We start from the raw sequence: 19246 nt of genomic DNA on the forward strand, positions 1-19246 counted from the left end.
CCACATCCTATTTCCCCTCTCCTGTCATTCTCTGATCAAATGTCACATCCTCAGAGAGGTCTTCCCCAGCTATGCTATCTAAAATGGAAACACAATCCCTTTTTAATCTCTTATCTACTGCATTAGTTATATACTGAATAAGTAAATGGATGGATGATTTTATATTTTTCCAACAGCACTTTACACTCATTATTTCCCCCATTTACAAATGAAAAATCCCTCAAAAAGCTCAGTGAGAACCAAACAGCAGGTATGTTACTAAGCTAAGCCTTGAATTTATTATAACAGTCTAGATCTAACACTTGGAACCTAGTCAGAGCTTTACATCGCTTCTCAATTGTTCTCATTACCTATGCTGATTTTAAACAATATCCTCTGAACCCTAAAATAAAGATGGTGGTGGTGGTTTAGTCGCTAAGTCGTGTCCAACTCTTGCAATTCCAAGGACTGTAGCCTGCCAGGCTCCTCTGTTCATGGTATTCTCCAGGCAAGAATACTGGAGTGGGTTGCCATTTCCTTCTCCAAGATAAAGATATTGGTTGGTTATTTTGCATTTTGTGGAAAACCAGATGTGGAGGGAAAAGAATAAGTAACTTTTTCGAACACTAAAGCAGCACCAGAATCCAACAACTGTGCTGAGTCTCTAAGGCTGCTAGCTTCTAGAGACCACATGAACCTCATCTCCACTATGCAGGACAAGAATAACCTTTCATGTGAGAGAGGTTATGAGCACAGGCTCTGGAGCAAGATGCAAAGGTTCAAACCCCAACTCTTCGACTTACTAGCTGTGTGATCTTGGGTGAGTTCCTTAACTCCTCCATGTCTCTGTTTCCTCATCTGTAAAATGGGGATAATTATAGAAGAATTGTCATAAAAATTAAAGGAATTTATCCCTTGTAGAGCAAGGCGATTGAACCAGTCAATTCTAAAGGAAATCAATCCTGAGTACTCACTGGAAAGACAGATGCTAAAACTAAAGCTCCAAAACTTTGGCCACCTGATGGGAACAACGGACTCCCTAGAAAAGACTCCAAAGCTGGGAAAGATTGAGGGCAAGAGGAGAAGGGGGCAACAGAGGATGAGATGGTTGGATGGCATCACTGACTCAATGGACATGAGTCTGAGGAGACTCCTAGAGATAGGGAAGGACAGGGAAGCCTGGCATGCTGCAGTCCATGGGGTCCCAAAGAGTTGGACACAACTTAGCGACTGAGTAACAACATATATGTACAGTGCTGAGAAAAGTAGTATGATCCCAAAGGTTAGCAATTATGAATAGTCTCAAATTTTAAGACTTTAATAAAACAATATATAACCACATCTTGAATGAACCAATAAATCCTAATCCAAGGATTAAGAACCACCCATTGGATTGGGAGTTAATCTTTAACTGGATGGATTTAATTTAAAAGTTTATATGAAACTAAAATTCAAAAGAATTGAACCAAGAAGAAATTTAATTCCCAGAGTTACTGCTCCCTCTTATCTTTTGATCTTGAACTTGTAAATAATCAACAAAGCCCTCGAGCCCATCTGAAGAGCCAGAAAATACTAGAAAAAAAATAGACTCAAATCTCTCTGATATTCATAAATCACATCTACCTTTTTAATTGTCCCTTGAAATAAAATCAGAAGCCAGATCAGTCCATAGAAGTTTGTCTTTAAATCCCCTATGCAAACATGTCTGAAGAATACTGCAGACAAGCTTCTGTGTGGTCTAGATGTGGTAAAGGTACACCGAAATCATAGCGACAGACACTGGGGGCCTTTTCAAATAAGGAATACATGTAAATCCATGGCTGATTCATGTCAATGTATGACAAAAACCACTACAATATTGTAAAGTAATTAGCCTCCAACTAATAAAAATAAATGGAAAAAAAATACAATTGCAATAACTTCTCAAACAATTACAACAAACTTCCTCTATTTTTCAGCCCAGAGAGCTTATCGACTGCTTCAGGGGAGCAAGGAATGTGTCTATCTTGTTCACCAGTATTCCTCTAGGCCTGAATAACACCTGGCACATAGCAGGCACTCAATAAATGTTTACTGAAAAAAAATAAACAAACTATTAGACAAAGTGACATTACTTTCAGCAAAGATGATGACAAAAAGATGAGAAGCTTCTCTATATTTGTAAGCATGACATTAACACTGTGGAGTATTTATGAACTATTGGAGGTTATTTGTGTTATTTCGGGTAGTGTCAATTTTACATCTAAGAAGAATATATACATATGCATATATATCTTCTAATGGTAAAGTGTCACGAATAGCACCCAAAATATTCAACAACAAATAACATTTTAATACACTATGTATATAAATTAACATTTAAACCAACAACTGAAAATGGATTTTCTTTTGGTCACTATATGAAAACCGCTGTCATATGTAATTTAAATTGAAATCCATATCAGATTCAAATCATTCTGATGATTTCCAGTTAGATTTTAAAAAATTATTGGTGCAATCTTCTACATGCTGCTGCTATCCTTAGCTAAGCAATGCCCCAATCTAAGCTGCAATTTGATGTAAGAAACTACATCAAAATTGTCACAAGAAATTCTTTTCTTTGTAATATTTATTTTTTATTTATTTGGCTGCCCTAGTGGCATATGGGATCCACTTCCCTGACCAGAGATCAAACCCTGCACTAGGGACTCAGAATCCCAGCAACTGGACGAATAGGGAAGTCCACAACAAACCCTTAGTAACAAGTTGTGAGCTCCCCAGCTTCTTTTGCTTGCTGCAGCCAGAACAGATAAATTAAAAAAAAAAACTAAGCATGGTGATCGGGTATGTTCCTGGATGTCAGAGCCTAGATTATGGTTGGAAAGCACCTGGGCCAAAAGTAATGCCACCAAGTCCACTTACCTTCCTACCCCAGCCAGTTTGGGGCCACCCTGGAGCAAAGGATACGTGCTGCTTCTCTACAAATATCACCACCAGCATAAACTCCTTCTGCGGCTTCAGCACCCTCAGCACCCCCACTTTCTTAGGCCCTATTGCTTGCCTCTACCAAGCAACAGTATTGAGTTGTGGTCTCACCAAGTAGAGAATTTCTCTTTACTTACTAGTACAAACATTTGGGGGTTTCCCAGGTGTTCAGTGGTAAAGAATCCACCTGCCACTGCAGGAGAGGCAAGAGACGCGGGTTCAATTCCTGGGCTGAGAAGATTCCCCAGAGGAGGACACGGCAACCCTTTCCAGTATTCTTGCCTGGAGAAGCTTACAGACAGAAGGGCCTGGCGGGCTGCAGTCTATGGATTTGCACAGACTGAAGTGACTGCACACACAGGCACAGACATACTTCAGTCTTTAAAAAACAAGTCTGACACCACAACTGCATACCAGCTGAAAATCAGCCCTAAGAATTATCAATATGAAATTGCAACACTATCTTGAAACATCTTTGACATAAATGAACCAATAAACTGATTATCTGGAAGATAGTTTGGATGATCACCACAAATGCATCCATTAAAAAGACTTTATAAGTTATTGGGACTAGAGTAACAAATTTGTTCCAATTAGAATCTCTTCTCCAAAATCTACCCTCTATCAACCAGCAATAATTTGATCCCTTCTGAAGGAGAGCATTGTCATAATTTAAAAATGGGATGTAGATCAGTGAAACTTTCTTGGGTACTCTATGCCAAAGTCGATAGGTTTCAAACTGGGTTCCATGTCCCAGTAGAGAGGTAAGTATGCTGGGCCCCAGGGACAGCATCATGCCACCCATTCTGGCTTCCTCTGAGCCCCGCTCCTGCCCAGGGCATTGCTGCTGCCACCTGCTACCCCAGGCGGGTGACCTCGCCCACTCAGGAGCTCTCAGCCAACCTAAGCTCCCTTTCCCAGGCCAGGGATGCTGTCCTCGATGCATGGACGCCACCTGGCCGAGCCCCACCTGGTGCTTTCCAAATGAACTCTTCAGAAGGAAACAGAGTCCTGATCATTTTAAATGTACTTGGCAGAGATCTCAGGAAACTTCCCGGAGGTTCACGCTCATTGCTGTCATCACATTGTGTGTTTCTCTCAGCATGCTATTGAAAATGATACTTTCACGGTTCCTCATAAGCCCTGGACAAAGTAGATTGATTTTTCTTTCTCTTTTTACCTGTCTGTTGCCTTGAATCTACCCAGAGAAACTTTTCTATTTGCTCCCTTTGAATAATGCCCCTTTCAAACTTAAAAGTCAACTGTCTGTAGTATCTCAGTTATTTTTGTGTTTTGTTGTACAGCTCCCTCAATCTGGTCATCTGTTAACAGTTCTCCATCAACTTAAATCCTTCTTATGAAGGATTGTTGTGAATACTGGTGTCTGCACATTTCTAAAAGGTTCCCAGGTGGACAGTTCTCCTCCACGTCAGTGTAAGTCCAGTTTTTCAGTCTTTGGCTAGAGGCAGTTGCTTTTGTTTATCAGGACAGTGCATATTAGGAATGTACTTACCCATTGCAGCATTTAATTAGTTGACTTTAATTGCTATTTTGCTTGGCTCTAAAGCCATGCTCTCCCAGTCTTTCACATGATCTTATGGACCTAAAATGGCTCAAATACTATCATGGACCTAAATTGTCAAATTTTAGAATACTCAGAAAATGCATGCCCTGGTGTACTTCCACTTTATTTGTGAATGACTAATGATGCAACTTAGGGATCTCAGAAGTATTTTCTATCACAAAAAATGAGTACATTAACCTCACTGAATATCCAAATAAGAGCAACCTTTAATTCACCTGTACATTCATCCAGTCTTTCAAAAAATACTTATTGAGTACCTACTATTTTCAAGGCACTCTTCTGACTGCTAGTTAATAAATAGTTAAACAAAATGGAGTCGCTCCTCTCAGGAGCTTCCATTCAAATGTGAGGAGATAGGCAATAAACAACCAACATTTAGAGAATGTCTCTAGAAAGTGGTCAGGGAAGGGTTGTCTGAGAAGGAAGTGAGCGAGAAAGCCATGCAGATACCTGAAGGAAGAACATTCCAAGCTTATCTGCAGGACTTCAAAGGCCCTGAGGCTGGGACGCACTTGGCATGTTGAGGAAGTGCGAGGCAGCCAGTGTGCCGAGAAAGCTGTGTGTGACGGGAGATCATTTAGGGTTGAGGTGGGCCAAGTACACACAGGCAGGTCATGTATGCTCTTGAAAAAAATGCTAAGGAACCCAGATTTGATGGAAGGACTGTGAGCAAGCAAATAAAGCATCAGTTTTATGTTCTGATGGGATTACACAAGAAACTGCATTATCTGTATATCTTCTGTATTTCTTTAATATTTGTATTCATATTATTTTTTAATAATATGCATCCTCTACTCTGCTGTGACAAATGATGCTTTGAGACTGACTAAAATGAATCCTGATAACTGAACATTGGATTTGGCAACATGGAGGCCACTGGTGATCTTGACAGAGGAAATTTCTGAGTAGTATCAAGGTGGGTAAAGCCTAAAAGAAGTGAAGCCAAGGGAAAACTGAGCAGAGGATGGTAGAGATAGCAAGAACAGACAAATTTTTGTTTGCTGTAAAATGGAGCAAAAATGAATCTGAAGTTGCAGAAGCCAGAGGGGTTAAGAAAGGAGATGTTCCATTCTGTGTGCATGCTAATGGGAAAAATCTGGTAGAAAAGACATTTAAAAAAAATTATGATCTAGGAAAGGGGGAGGATAATTGAAAGAAGTCAATCTATGAGAGGAGTGAGAAAGGAAAAGATCTAGTCTGCAAAGGAGGAAAAGTTGGCACCAGATAGTAGCAGAGACAATACATCTCATTTTAATATGAAGGAAGGAGAGAGAAATACGTGGCTGTAGATGTAGAAAGGTTGGTAGATTTGGTGATGGGAAGATACAGAAGCTTCCTGATGGCTCATATTTTCTCAGTGATATAAAAGCAAGAAATCTGAGGGGTAAATATTGGGGGATCGGGAGGCTTGGCAACTTAGGCCTTCCAACATACCCTTATTTTCTAAATCATTCCTAATAACTTTGCTTTGGGAGCTTTCAGAGGGCAGAAGCTATGCTCTCCTTGTTTTTTTCTGGATCTAGAAGTTGTATATAAGGAAGAGATGCATATTATATAAAAAAAGTAGTTGCTATGATGCTAGATGGCCAGGACATTAAAGTTTGCCTAACTGGAGTCTTGGGGCAGGGCAGGAAGAGAAGCAATCTTGATTTATGAAACAGTATGTCACTGTGTGGATCATAAAAAACTGTAAAATTCTTCAAGAGACAGGAATACCAGACCACCTGACTTGCCTCCTGAGAAATCTGTATGCAGGTCAAGAAGCAACAATTAGAACTGGACATGGAACAACAGACTGGTTCCAAACTGGGGAAGGAGTACATTAAGGCTATATACTGTCACCCTGCCTATTTTACTTCTATGCAGAGTACATCCCATGTGAAATGTTGGGCTGGATGAAGCACAAGCTGGAATCAAGATTGCTGGGAGAAATATCAATAATCTCAGATGACACCACACTTATGGCAGAAAATGAAGAGGAACTGAAGAGTCTCTTGATGAAAGTGAAAGAGGAGAGTGGAAAAGTTGGCTTAAAACTCAACATTCAGAAAACTAAGATCATGGCATCCAGTTCCATTACTTCATGGCAAATAGATGGGGAACAATGGAAAGAATGACAGACTTTTTGGTGGGGGGCTCCAAAATCACTGCAGATGGTGATTTCAGCCATGAAATTAAAAGATGCTTGCTCCTTGGAAGAAAAGCTATGACCAACCTAGACAGCATATTAAAAAGCAGAGACATTACTTTGCCAACAAAGGTCCATCTAGTCAAAGCTATGGTTTCTCCAGTAGTCATGTATGGATGTGGGATTTGGACTATAAAGAAAGCTGAGCACTGAAGAAGTGATGCTTTTGAACTGTGGTGTTGGAGAAGACTCTTGAAAGTCCCTTGGACTGCAAGGAGATCAAACCAGTCAATCCTAAAGGAAATCAGCCCTGAATATTCATTGGAAGGACTGATGTTGAAGCTGAAACTCCAATACTTTGGCCATCCATTATGAAGAACTGACTCATTGGAAAAGACCCTGATGCTGGGAAAGATTGAAGGCAGGAGGAGAAGGGGACAACGGAAGATGAGATGGTTGGATGGCATCACTGACTCAATGGACATGAGTGTGAGCAAGCTCTGGGAATTGGTGACAGACAGGGAAGCCTGGCGTGCTGCAGTACATGGGGTCGCAAAGAGTCAGACACAACATAGCGACTGAGCTAAACATTTGAAATGTCACATTTTGGGCAAAAAGAAATTGAAACACAGGCAGTATACACCATGACTCAAAAACTCAAGAAGCATATACTCATCAGGTGTTTTTAATCTTCTAAGAATTCAAGGGTGTTTTAACGATTACTTTTATTTATCACACCTACAGGCTGATTTTTAAGTCACATAATTAAGCTTACATCTCACTGTTACCATTTAGCCTACTATCTATTTTATAATCTGAAGATGAATCTTCTAATCAAAATCTCAAATGCACCTATTGTGGGTTTTTTAATTTTATTTTACTTCATTCAACATTTTTGTTAATCTACTAAAGGGAATGCTTACCAAAATCAGTTACCTGATCATTGTCCCTGAACTTGGGTGTGGCCAGCCTGTACTACCAGCAACCATACATTTACCTAATTAGAGAACAATAAAATTGACCTTTGAAAATAAATACAAAAGGCTTCTCTTGTGGCTAGGTGGCAAAGAATCCACCTGCCAATGCAGGAGACAGTGGATTCAATCCCGAATCTGCGAAGATCCCACATGCCACAGAGCAACCAAGTCCATAAGCCACCACTATCAGGCTTGTGTTTTACAGCCAGGGAACCACCAAATACTGAGTCCACGTGCCACAAGCACTGACGCCTGCAAGTCCTGTGGCTCATGCTCTGAAACAAGAGAAGCCACCACAATGAGAAGACCGAGGACTGCAACTATAGATCCCACTCTCCACAACGAGAGGCCCACACAGTAACAAAGACCCAGGACAGCCAAAAATAATAAAAATAAGTTTAAAATTATTTTTAGAAAAAGACTTTAAAAAAGAAAGTAATGCTCATGACAAGTATGAGAAAGTGTTTTTCCTTCACCTTTTTAATGCTGGGCTTCCCAGGTGGCTCAGTGGTAAATAATCTGCCTGCCAAGCAGGAGACTCAGGTTCAAATCCTGGGTCAGGAAGATACCCTGGAGAAGGAAATGGCAACCCACTCCAGTATTCTTGCCTGGCAAATTCCATGGACAGAGGAACCTGGCAGCCTACAGTCCATGGGGTCGCAGAAGAGATGGACATGACTTGGGAACTAAACAACAACATATTAAGGGTACCATTTGTTACTTATGTGTATAAATATTATTACAATTTGGGACTACCCAATCTTCAATAGAACAGGAACTAAGAATAAATCAATGAACACTTGAAAATATTTTCTACAAGTCTATTTAGTCTCATTTTCTGGTGAAATTTAAGTTCAGCCTCATTAACACTCATGTAAAGAGATTTGAAAGTCAACTTTCTATAATATTTTTGGGTTTCGTTATACAGCTTCCTTCAACTTGGTCATCTGGTAATAGTTCTCCAACAACTTAAAGCCTCCTTATGAAGGATCGCTGTGAATCCTCATATCTGCACATTTCTAAAGGTTCCCAGGTGCACAGTTCTCCGTGTCAGCATAAGTCCAGGTTTTCAATCTTTGGGCTAGATGCAGTTGTTTTTGTTTAACAGGACAGAACACCTTAAAGATGCCTTTATCCATTACAGCATTTAATAAGTTGACTTTAATTGCTATTTGTTTGTCTCTAACCCCCTCTAGACCATAAACTCTGAGATGAGGGACTGTGTCTATTTAGTTCTTCTTTGTCTCCTTAACCTGACACATAGTCAAAATGTCAGTCCCTCAGTCATGTCTAACTCCTTGGGACCCCATGGACTATAGCCTGCCAGGCTCCTCTCCAGGGATTCTCCAGACAAGAATATTGGGGTAGCAGCAATCCCACTCCTGGGCATACACACTGAGGAAACCAGATCTGAAAGAGACACATGCACCCCAATGTTCATCGCAGCACTGTTTATCATAGCCAGGACATGGAAGCAACCTAGATGCCCATCAGCAGACAAATGGATAAGGAAGCTGTGGTACATATACACCATGGAATATTACTCAGCCATTAAAAGGAATTCATTTGAATCAGTTCTAATGAGATGGATGAAACTGGAGCCCATTATACAGAGTGAAGTAAGCCAGAAAGATAAAGAACATTACAGCACACTAACACATATATATGGGATTTAGAAAGATGGTAATGATAACCCTATATGCGAAACAGAAAAAGAGACACAGATGTACAGAACAGACTTTTGGACCCTGTGGGAGAAGGTGAGGGTGGGATGTTTCGAGAGAACAGCATCGAAACATGTATATTATCTAGGGTGAAACAGATCACCAGCCCAGGTTGGATGCATGAGACAAGTGCTCGGGCCTGGTGCACTGGGAAGACCCAGAGGGAGTGGGTAGAGAGGGAGGTGGCAGGGGGGATCGGGATGGGGAATACATGTAAATCCAAGGCTGATTCATGTCAATGTATGACAAAACCCACTACAATATTATAAAGAAATTAGCCTCCAACTAATAAAAATAAATGAAAGAAAAAAAAAAGAATATTGGGGTAGATAGCCATTTCCTTTTCCAGGGGATCTTCCCAACTCAGGGATGAAACCCACATCTCTTGTGTCTCCAGCACTGCAGGCGGATTCTTTGCCCTCTGAGCCACCCGGAAAGCGGCTGACACGTGAAAGAGGTAAATTAATTACAGGTTGAATCATTTTGGAGAGTGGTTATGAAGCCCCCACAGCCACTGCCACTTACCTGTGAGATCCAGCGTTCTGTCCACAAAGACCACTGATGCCCTGCCTGAGGCCGTCTTCCTCCTGTTCTTGGCAGGAGCAAAGTTGGCCAGATCTGCAGCGATGACCCGACTGAGCGAACCCACAGCAAAGCAGTCCTCTCGCACGCCTAAATGCTCACAGAGCGCACTGAGCCCTGACACCAGGCATCGAATCTGCAGCAGCAGGTCGGGGGGCAGGGCAGCGGCATCCACCTCAGCCAGGCTTCCCAGCCTCCTCCTGTCAGGTCGGGCACTGCTGAGGATATGCACATCCTGGGGTAACAGTGGGAAAAGGGAAGCAAACGCTGGGGTCAGGGCGAGGTGGGGAGCTACCGGGGCGAGTAACAACGGCACGTGCAGCACCTCGGCTGTGTAGTTCATGTTGCCCATCCACTCACACAGCTTCTCCTCCAGTTGCTCGAACACTGGCTGCTGCCCTTCCAACTCGGCTGCTGCCGCCGCCGGCACGTGATTAGCCGTAAGATGGACTGCGTGGTTCACAGCCGTGACCACCACACAGTACTGGAAGTGACTTCGGCAGATGATGTCCCGCAGGGTCTCCACGATCCGGCCTTTCAGCAGGGAGCTCAACACAAACACTGCCTTGGGCTGCTCGGCTCCGCCACCAACTGCGGCGGGCTCGAACTCGCGCAGGTAACACGCAGGGCTCCCCACCGCCTCCAGCAACCGCGAGGACCCGCAGCCCCAGTGCAGGCTTTCCGCGCAGGCGGCGTCCAGGTAGACCACGGCCCGTTTCGCTTTGGCCAGCACCTGCTCCCAGGCTTGCTGGGTAAAGGACAGCACGCCTGTAGTGTTCATTGTTGGTAATTCGCAGACTCGGGGCACCGAGCGCAGAACTTCTCGCAGAACTCACAGCTTCCGGAAATTGGGCTCCAAGAGACATTGACAGTCAACACGGTACACGTGGGGCGGCCTCTGACTTGTCCACTGTGGCGCAAAGTAATGACGCCACGGAGCGTCATTGGCTAGTGAGGAAATCCGTCGCGGAAGAATTGTTAGGGCTGAGATGAAATGGGCGGGGCTCCGAGCCTCCAGGGTGCCAGGTTAGGTTCGTGAAAGTGGGAAGGAGCTGAAGAAATAGCTGAGGAATTTTGTCCTCCCCTCCCTCTCTGTTCAGATTATCCTTCGCTGCTCCTTGAGAAATCTGAGGACTGATAAAACCTAATTTGAAAAAGGATGTTTTTCATGGACCTGAACACATCTCTTTAAACGTACAGCCACTTTGCCCAAATTAAGAGCGGCCAGAGAAGATTAAAAACAACCAACTACTGTGAGGTTTTATTGTTTATAGATTACTATCCCATACATTATTGGTCACAAACCTGTAATACACATAACAGTTTCGCTTTCACTTTCTCTACCTTCCTTCCCTCCTCTCGTTGGCACTAAACCTTGACCTGCTTCAAAATTCGAGAATCCAGCCCTTTCTCCTCATCCACCTTTGTTCTCACTGCCTTAATCCACCGTCGTCACTCAACTGGACAATAGCAGTGACCTCTCCCATCGTTTCCCCGTTTTCCAGCTCTTCACCCTTTGATTCACTTTTCTTCCTAGTAAACTAAGCTTGTTCAGCCATTTTTCTGCTTTAAACCTCTCCCAGCCCAATTGCCTACAGATCCAGCCAACGCATTATAATGGCACCAGAAACCTTCACAATTTTTCAATTTCTCTCCAGTCACTCCTAGCTTAGAACATTAAATGCCTGCACAATGAAGTCAACAGATTGAGCCCAGATTGCATTATAGGTTCAGTTTGTTCAATCACTATTTATTAAGCACTTACTGTGATCACTGAGCTAGGCTCCAAAACAGGAGCTAATAAGATATATTACATGGTCCATGAAAAATATACACCTCTGCTAAGTACTTGCCATATCATGGAGTAAGTTTTAAGATACTTGTTTTCCTTAACATATCTGTTCTACTAGATGGGGCACTAGAAGCTTGGCTTCCCCAGCACTAGAAAATAACAGGTATTAAATAAATGTTGAATAAATGTTTGTTGAATTCATATCAGTATAATAAATAGTACATTCAACCAACTTTTAATGCATATGTACAATATTCCATACATTGTGTTGGGCACTGAAGATATAGATAGAAGCGATCCACAGCCTTGCCTTCAAAATAACCTGAGGTAAAAGGACTCAAAATAACCTTAAGTAAAAGGTTTGGCGTAAGTTTTACTTTCATTTTAGGTGCAAAGGATTCATTAACAAAAAACCCACTTATTAAACACAAAATAATTTTTAATATTTAAGAGTTAATATTTAACTTAATTTCAATATAGAATCATTAAAAGAAAAGAAATAGAAACAATAGAGAGAGTAATGGCATAAACATCACCAAGTTGGGTCAAAACCTGCATCCCGACTTGAACAGCACTGGGAAGTCCTGAGTAACAGCAATCCGGAGTCCTATTAGGGGAAAGGGTCCTGGGCGGTGCATCCACTCCATGGTTGAGACTTCAGATTGCAGTTTGGGGGGTGGAGGCAGGCTCCCATTTATAATCCCAGGCTGAAAACTAATATCATCATCAGTTGCAGGCGCTACTTGAGCCCCAGGGGCTCAAGAAATTCTAAGACCCACTCCCTTTCTTATCTAAGTTGCTGCTTGACTTGCTGGTAACAGCTGGTGTGCTTGCAGGCAGACTCATAGTCCAGGCAGGGTGCAGGCAGGTCAAAAGTTGGTCAGAGGCCTGTTGTCCTACTTTCTGAAGCCTGAACAAGACTTTTAATTTCCCTAACACACACAAGTAAAGCAAGCAAATGCAATAAAACATTACAGAAGCAATTTTTTTTTAAGTTTGAGCTATAAAGTGGGAAAAATAAATTCTAAGCAAAGGAAAAAGGGAAGTGGTCAGAAGAAGTTTCATACAGGACATAAGTTTTTATTTGTCTTCAAAGAAAACCAGGTGTTAACCGGTGTACAGGATGAGGAAGGGCACTCCTGGCAGCCAAAGCAAAGAATGAAGCATAAACAAAGCTACAGAATTAGGAAAACTTACAATATGTTCTTTGGAGCTACAAATGGTTTACTGTGGCTTGAGTGTCTTCTTTAAAGAGAGGCCCATGAAGAAATAGAAGCTAGGATATAGAAAAAAATGGACTATATTAGAGTGAGTCTTATTTCCATATTCTAAATAGTAGCAGCCAATGGGGAGCTATTAAAGTACAATCTTCTCTTGGTAACCCTATGCTAGAAGTTTGGTTCCAGTACAGCCCCTGCCCCGACATCTTACAAATAACAAAACCCCATATGCTCATCTCTTATATAAAATGATGTAATATTTGCATACAACCTATGTACTGTGCACTTTAAATCAGGTTTAGGTTACTTGAAATGTCTAATACAATGTAAGTGCTATGTAAATGTTTGTAAGTATGATGTACAAGCTAAGTAAATAGTTGTTGGTATACAGCAAATGCAGGTTTTGCTTTTTGAAACTTTCTGATTTTCTTTTCAAATATTTTCCATCCAAAGTCCATGGATGTGGAGTCCACCAATATGGAGGACCTGAATGTATTTTTAGGAGCAGAAACATTTATTCACATCTTCAGTTTAGGGGAAAAAATATTTTAAATGGAAAATAATTTGAATGGAGTAAGATTTAGGGCAGGAAGGGCAGCTAAAAAAAAGTAACAGCAACACCTCTGGAAAACAGTACATAAGAATACTAGTAATAAAGGGAGTAGATAGCCTGGGATTTATGAAGAGATGTTAAAAAGACAGAGACAAAATCCAGGTGACTAGATTGACAAAGGAAGCAGCAGAGGGAAAATCACAGATTAATGGCCAGCTTTCTGTTTGGGTGACTAGTAAATGGCAGTCACTGAGATGTGGAAAAGCAGATTGAAGAATAAATATAATGAATTTGATTGGGACATGTTTTTGTTTCTGTTTTTTTAACTGTGGCAAAATATATGAAATTTACCATCTTAACCATTTTTAAGTGCAAAGTTCAGTATTTTCAGTTTTCCAACCAATATTCAGAACGTTTTTGTCTGCTGAAACTGAAACTCTGTTAACAATTCTCTAGTCCCCCCACCCAAGCAACCACCATTCTACTTTCTGTTTCTAGGAGCTGACTATTCTAGGTCCCTTATATAAATTGAATTATATAATATTTATCTTTTTGTGACTGACTTATTTCACTTAGTAATATCCTTAAAGTTTCTCCATGTTATACCATGTGCCAGAATTTCCTTTTTTTTAAAGGCTGAATAATATCCCCCTGCCTTTTCATACTGTTCATACAAATAGATGGGGGAACATTTCTTGGGCTCCAAAATCACTGCAGATGGTGACTGCAACCATGAAATTAGAGATGCTTGCTCCTTGGAAGAAAAGCTATGACCAATCTAAACTGCATATTAAAAAGTAGAGACATTACTTTGCCAACAAAGGTCCATCTAGTCAAAGCTATGGTTTTTTCAATAGTCATGTATGGATGTGAGAGGTGGACTATAAAGAGAGCTGAGTGCCGAAGAATTGATGCTTTTGAACTGTGGAGAAGACTCTCGAGAGTCCCTTGAACTGCAAGGAGATTAAACCTGTCAATCCTAAAGGAAATCAGTCCTGAATATTCATTGGAAGGACTGATGCTGAAGCTGAAACTCTAATGTTTTGACCACCTGATGCGAAGAACTGACTCATTGGAAAAGACCCTGATGCTGGGAAACATTGAAGGTAGGAGGAGAAGGGGACAACAGAGGATGAGATAGTTAGATGGCCTCACCGACTTGATGGACAAGAGTTTAAGCAAGTTCTGGAAGATGATGATGGACAGGGAAGCCTGGCATGCTGCAGTCCATGAGGTCACAAAGAGTTGGACACGACTGAGCAATTGAACTGACTGAATAGCCCCCTGCATACACCATTGTGTATACTGCATTTTGTTCATTCATTCACCTGTCAATAGACATTTGGATTGCTTTCACATTTTGGCATTTGTGAATAATCCTACTAGGAATGTGGGTATACAAATATTTCTTTAAAATTCTGCCTTCCATTCTTGTGGATATATACCCAGAAGTAGAATTGCTGAATCATACAGTAATCCTCTCTTTACCTTTTTTGAGGACCCTCTGTTTCCATAGCTGCTGGATACCATTTTCAGTTCAGTTCAGTTCAGTTCAGTCACTCAGTCACGTCCGACTCTTTGCGACCCCATGAATCGCAGCATGCCAGGCCTCCCTGTCCATCACCAACTCCCAGAGTCTACTCAAACTCATGTCCATCGAGTCGGTGATGCCATCCAGCCATCTCATCCTCTGTCATCCCCTACATCCCCACCAAAAGTGTAAAAACATTCTAATTTCTCCACATTCCTGCTAACGCTTGTTATTTCTGTTATTGTTATTGTTTTGATAGTAGTCTTTCTATTGGGTGTAGGGACTTGTTTTAAAGGTACCATGGGACATCCAGGTGGAAACATGTATCATGATAAACAGTTAGACTTTGATTATTGATTGCAGGAGAAAAGTCTAGTAACTTGGGAGTAATTAGCAAATGGATGTGCTTGAGATTGCTTGTGCATAAAGAAGACCGAAGACAATGAGGGTGATGGACAGATCTCTGAGCAACATTTCTGGATCTGCAGAAGAAGGGAAGCCAGTGAGGGAATAATTTTGATGTTATAATTTGATAAAGAGATAATTTTATATAACATCTTCAAGCTACCTATCTTTCAAGTCTCCCCTGGTAGGAGACAAAGATACCTTTAACCAAGGAAGTGTATCCAGGCAAAGAACTCAGTTTGCAAGCAAGAAAGGAAGTGATATTTTAAAGAGTAGTTATTAGTGATTTACGGGCTTCTCTGCTTGTGAAAATTTGTATTTTCAAAGCTTAGCTCAACTGCTACCTCCACCATGAAGGTGATTCTGATACATTGATTATTATTTATCAGTTCTTCAGTTCAGTTTAACCAATGCCTTGAAAGAAAAGCTCATTTCAGGCAGCTGAAAGGATAAAGAGGCTCCTCAGCAAATGGCAGTTTGCCTCCCATGAAACTATCAAAGGTTGTTACAGACTTATTGAATGGTAAAATAGATAAATAGACAGGACTGTGAGTGATCACCTTATGAAACTCTCAAGCAGAATGTAAAATCTTTATTTCTTTTTTTTTTTTTTTTGGCTTTCAGATCATATGTTTATTTAAAAAAATAAAATGGATCGACAAAGTTACCACATTATTATGCATGCTAACAGGATTTCCCAAGCCCATGAGATACCGTATCTTGAGCAATAAAAAAATGACTTCCTCAACAATGTAAAGATAGGAAACTTTTCAATCCAAATTCAAAATCTTTATCAAGGTCCACCTCATAAGCTAGTAGGATATATCTGTGCCACAAATCTTTATTTCATTACTGTTAGCAGAGGCTAAGATCTCCTTAGTGCTAGGCACAACACCAGGAATTAGAATGACACGTAAGATGATGCCCTTTTAGAGAGCGGACATGGTGAAGAATCTTAGGAAAATAGATACGTAGTTAAATAATCACTACACGATATGACAGACACATGCCACTGAATCAGCACAGTGTATGGAAAGGAGTGTTTTGCTCTGCACTATCCACTCCAGAATAACTCTAATCTCATCTGTATATCCTCATCCTCCAGCCCTCCTCCCACTCCAGCTATATTCTGGGTTCCTTGAATGCCCCAAGCATGCTTCTGCCTCATGGTCTTTGCACTCGCTATTCTCTCCATCTGCTAAGGCTTCTCCCAGAAATTCACAAGTTTCCTTCTTTTCCTTCAGGTCTCTACTCTTCTACGGCTTCATTAGAGTGGCGTTTCCTACCACATAACATGACGTCTCATCCCTCGTCATCACTTTTCTCTGGGTCCCCCTTTCCTGCCTATTCTATCATCCTTATCACCATTTGACGTACTGTACATTTACCTGTTTATTATCTTTCTCATTAGAATGAAAGCTTCATAAGAGGAAGGACTTTGTTTTACTCACTGCTGAATTTACATAAGTTTAGAAGTGTCTTCAGAACTTGGTAGGCCCTCCCTATTTATAGGATAAAAGAAATGCGGTTCAGGAAAGATTTTAAAAGTTGATTGTATCTCAACAGACTTCAGAAATATGCAAGGGATTAACCTCTCCAGATAAGGGAGACTAAGAATAGCAATAGAGGAACATTCAATGGTGCACACAAGCATGCGAAATCTTTAGCGAGGTCTAACTCTTCGCGGCCTTACCCTGCAGCCTGCCAACTTCATCTGTCCATGAGATTCTCTAGGCAAGAATACTGGAGTGGGTTGATGGCAGCCCTCTTCCAGGGGATCTTCCCTACCCAGTAATGGAACCTGTGTCTCTTTACCACTGGGCCTGCGGAAAGGCCCAATATTTAAGAGCAATGAGGATAAAAGCCACATGACTTAAATAACATAAGATGGGGTGGCACTGGTGATATAAAAACATTTTATGCTTCTATTAAGACCCAGTTTTCCCTTGTAGGAGAGTTAATTTTTCACCACCCTTCCGACTTTCTCAAGAAACTGAGCGCTCTTTAACAGTGGGGGTGGAGGGCTGTGTTTTACTCATATTTTTATCTCCCAAGTTCTTAACAGCATATATTCAATAAGTGTTAAAAAAAAGAAAAAAAATATCATGAAGCACTTAAGAAATGTACAGTTTGATATACACGAGCACGGAAAAGATCTTCAAGACATTGCTGACAAAAAAAAAAAGGCAAACAAAAGAAGTACAGAATAACATGTACAGTTCTGCACACTTTAAGAGTCATTAATCTCAGGTTTTTCCACAACAATATACTTGAAACAACTATGTATAAAATTTCATAATGCTGCGCATGAAACAGAAAAACAAGACCTACGTCTGGAAAGGAGGGTGGTGGATGAGGTCTTTTTGACAAGGAGAACGCATTCTTCATTTTTTGGTTTGCCTTTTGTTTACTGTTAAAACTATTTTTCAAGAAAGTGAGCATGAATTAGATTTCTTCTCTAATGAGAAACAGGGACTGATAGGATAACGATTTTATATCACTTCTGATACGAGTGAAAAATGAAACGCCTTTCGGAAGATTTAGAAAAACAAATCAAAACCGGGAGAGAAGAAAACGCAGAAAGGAAGAAGGCCGTACGCTCCAGCGGTAGAAAGGCAAGTGACCAGAGCCGAGATTGGGGGCGGGGAAGCTAAGCCAACGTAGAGCGTCACTAGAGAAAGCCACGCAAAAAGGCCGGCGGGATCCCGTGGGGGGCGGGCCAGCCACGGTGCGCATGCGCAGCCAGACTCAGGTGGCGGCCGCCGCGGAAGTGAAGCCACCTAGAGACGCCGCGCCGCTGGGGTGCTGCTGCGCGTGCGCCGGCGGAGCGGCACCGGAGTCGTCTGCTTTGCCGCCTCCGCGGCTGTCTGCCCTGGATTTCAGTCTCGTGCTTCCTTCGTCCGCTCGCCGGCGGGTTCGCGCCCCTCTCGAGCCCCTGGTCAGCGAGGCAGGGGAAGGGGTTGGTGGGGGCTGTTGATCACCGCCCTTAAGTTGTGCTCGGGGCGGCCATGTCGGCCGGCGAGGTCGAGCGCCTAGTGTCGGAGCTGAGCGGCGGGACCGGAGGGGATGAGGAGGAAGAGTGGCTCTATGGCGGTACGGAACTTCCTGTCCCTTCTCTCTCTCCCGGGTTCTCTCAGGCTTCCCCTCCCGACCCGCAAGCTGCCGGCATCCCGGGCCCCTCACGCCGCCGCCTGCGGCCTTTCGTGCGGAGCTTCTCCGGCCTGCCTTAGGCCGAGCGCGGCGTGCGCGTTCCCCGCCCCCCTCCGCCTCCTCCCGCCCAGCCCACGCCCCCAACGCGCTACGACCCAGCGGCTGCCGGGCCCGGCTCGGCCGGGGGCGCGGGGTCGGAACCCAGCCTCGCTCTCCTCCGCGCCCGGGCTTCTCGGCCGCCTCGCCTCTGCACTCTTTCACTTGTTTCTTGTATCGATTCTGAGCTTTGTTGGCGTGTTTGTTGCCCTTTGACTGTAGGATGCCCTTCTTGTCCCACAGTCATTTTGTAATAATAGCTGAATAAAGTTGATGCTGTAAAACTAACGTCTTGTTTCTTGATGGTCAGTTTGTGTAGAATGCACCTGCAAGGGTACCTCCTTGTCTGAAAGTCGTGCTTTAAAAATAATTAATTAAAAGAGTGAGAGAAAGAGATGGAATACATTATGGCCCATAAAGAAAATCCCGAATGTCTCCTGTATTAAGGTGAAATTTTTCTTTTTTAAGAGACTGCGCCTTAACCCACATAGAAGTACCTCATGACCCTTAGGCTTATGGTTTTCAGTATCATCTCGTGTATCTTTTCCACAAAATGAATT

General features: G+C 42.3%; 2 protein-coding genes and 1 long non-coding RNA gene across 18 annotated transcripts in view; 1 reads left to right on the plus strand and 2 right to left on the minus strand.

Moving 5' to 3' along the window:
• SCFD2 (sec1 family domain containing 2) overlaps positions 1 to 11393 on the minus strand; it is a 391117-nt gene extending 379724 nt beyond the window's left edge. Inside the window, exon 1 of the mRNA XM_070458048.1 lies at positions 9883 to 11393. Coding sequence (XP_070314149.1) covers positions 9883 to 10720 — 838 coding nt within the window. The 5' untranslated portion in view covers positions 10721 to 11393. The remainder of the gene's footprint in view (positions 1 to 9882) is intronic.
• Positions 11394 to 16058: 4665 nt separating this feature from the next.
• On the minus strand, positions 16059 to 18122 carry LOC110149006 (uncharacterized). Its single transcript, XR_011484549.1, has 2 exons — positions 17772 to 18122; positions 16059 to 16942 (listed from the first exon to the last, which is right to left on the minus strand). It is a non-coding gene; the product is annotated as an uncharacterized lncRNA (long non-coding RNA).
• Positions 18123 to 18278: 156 nt separating this feature from the next.
• Positions 18279 to 19246, plus strand: part of FIP1L1 (factor interacting with PAPOLA and CPSF1) — a 65607-nt gene continuing 64639 nt past the window's right edge. For 7 of the 16 annotated variants that reach the window (XM_020911319.2, XM_020911321.2, XM_020911324.2 and 4 more), the window contains exon 1: positions 18282 to 18533. In XM_020911319.2, coding sequence (XP_020766978.1) covers positions 18449 to 18533 — 85 coding nt within the window. In that variant the 5' untranslated portion in view covers positions 18282 to 18448. Of the gene's footprint in view, positions 18534 to 19246 lie in introns of all 16 variants that reach the window. The other 9 variants (XM_020911320.2, XM_020911330.2, XM_020911325.2 and 6 more) reach the window with 5 other exon arrangements.

Source organism: Odocoileus virginianus, chromosome 29 (genome assembly GCF_023699985.2).
Source record: "Odocoileus virginianus isolate 20LAN1187 ecotype Illinois chromosome 29, Ovbor_1.2, whole genome shotgun sequence".
Lineage (NCBI taxonomy): Eukaryota > Metazoa > Chordata > Mammalia > Artiodactyla > Cervidae > Odocoileus > Odocoileus virginianus.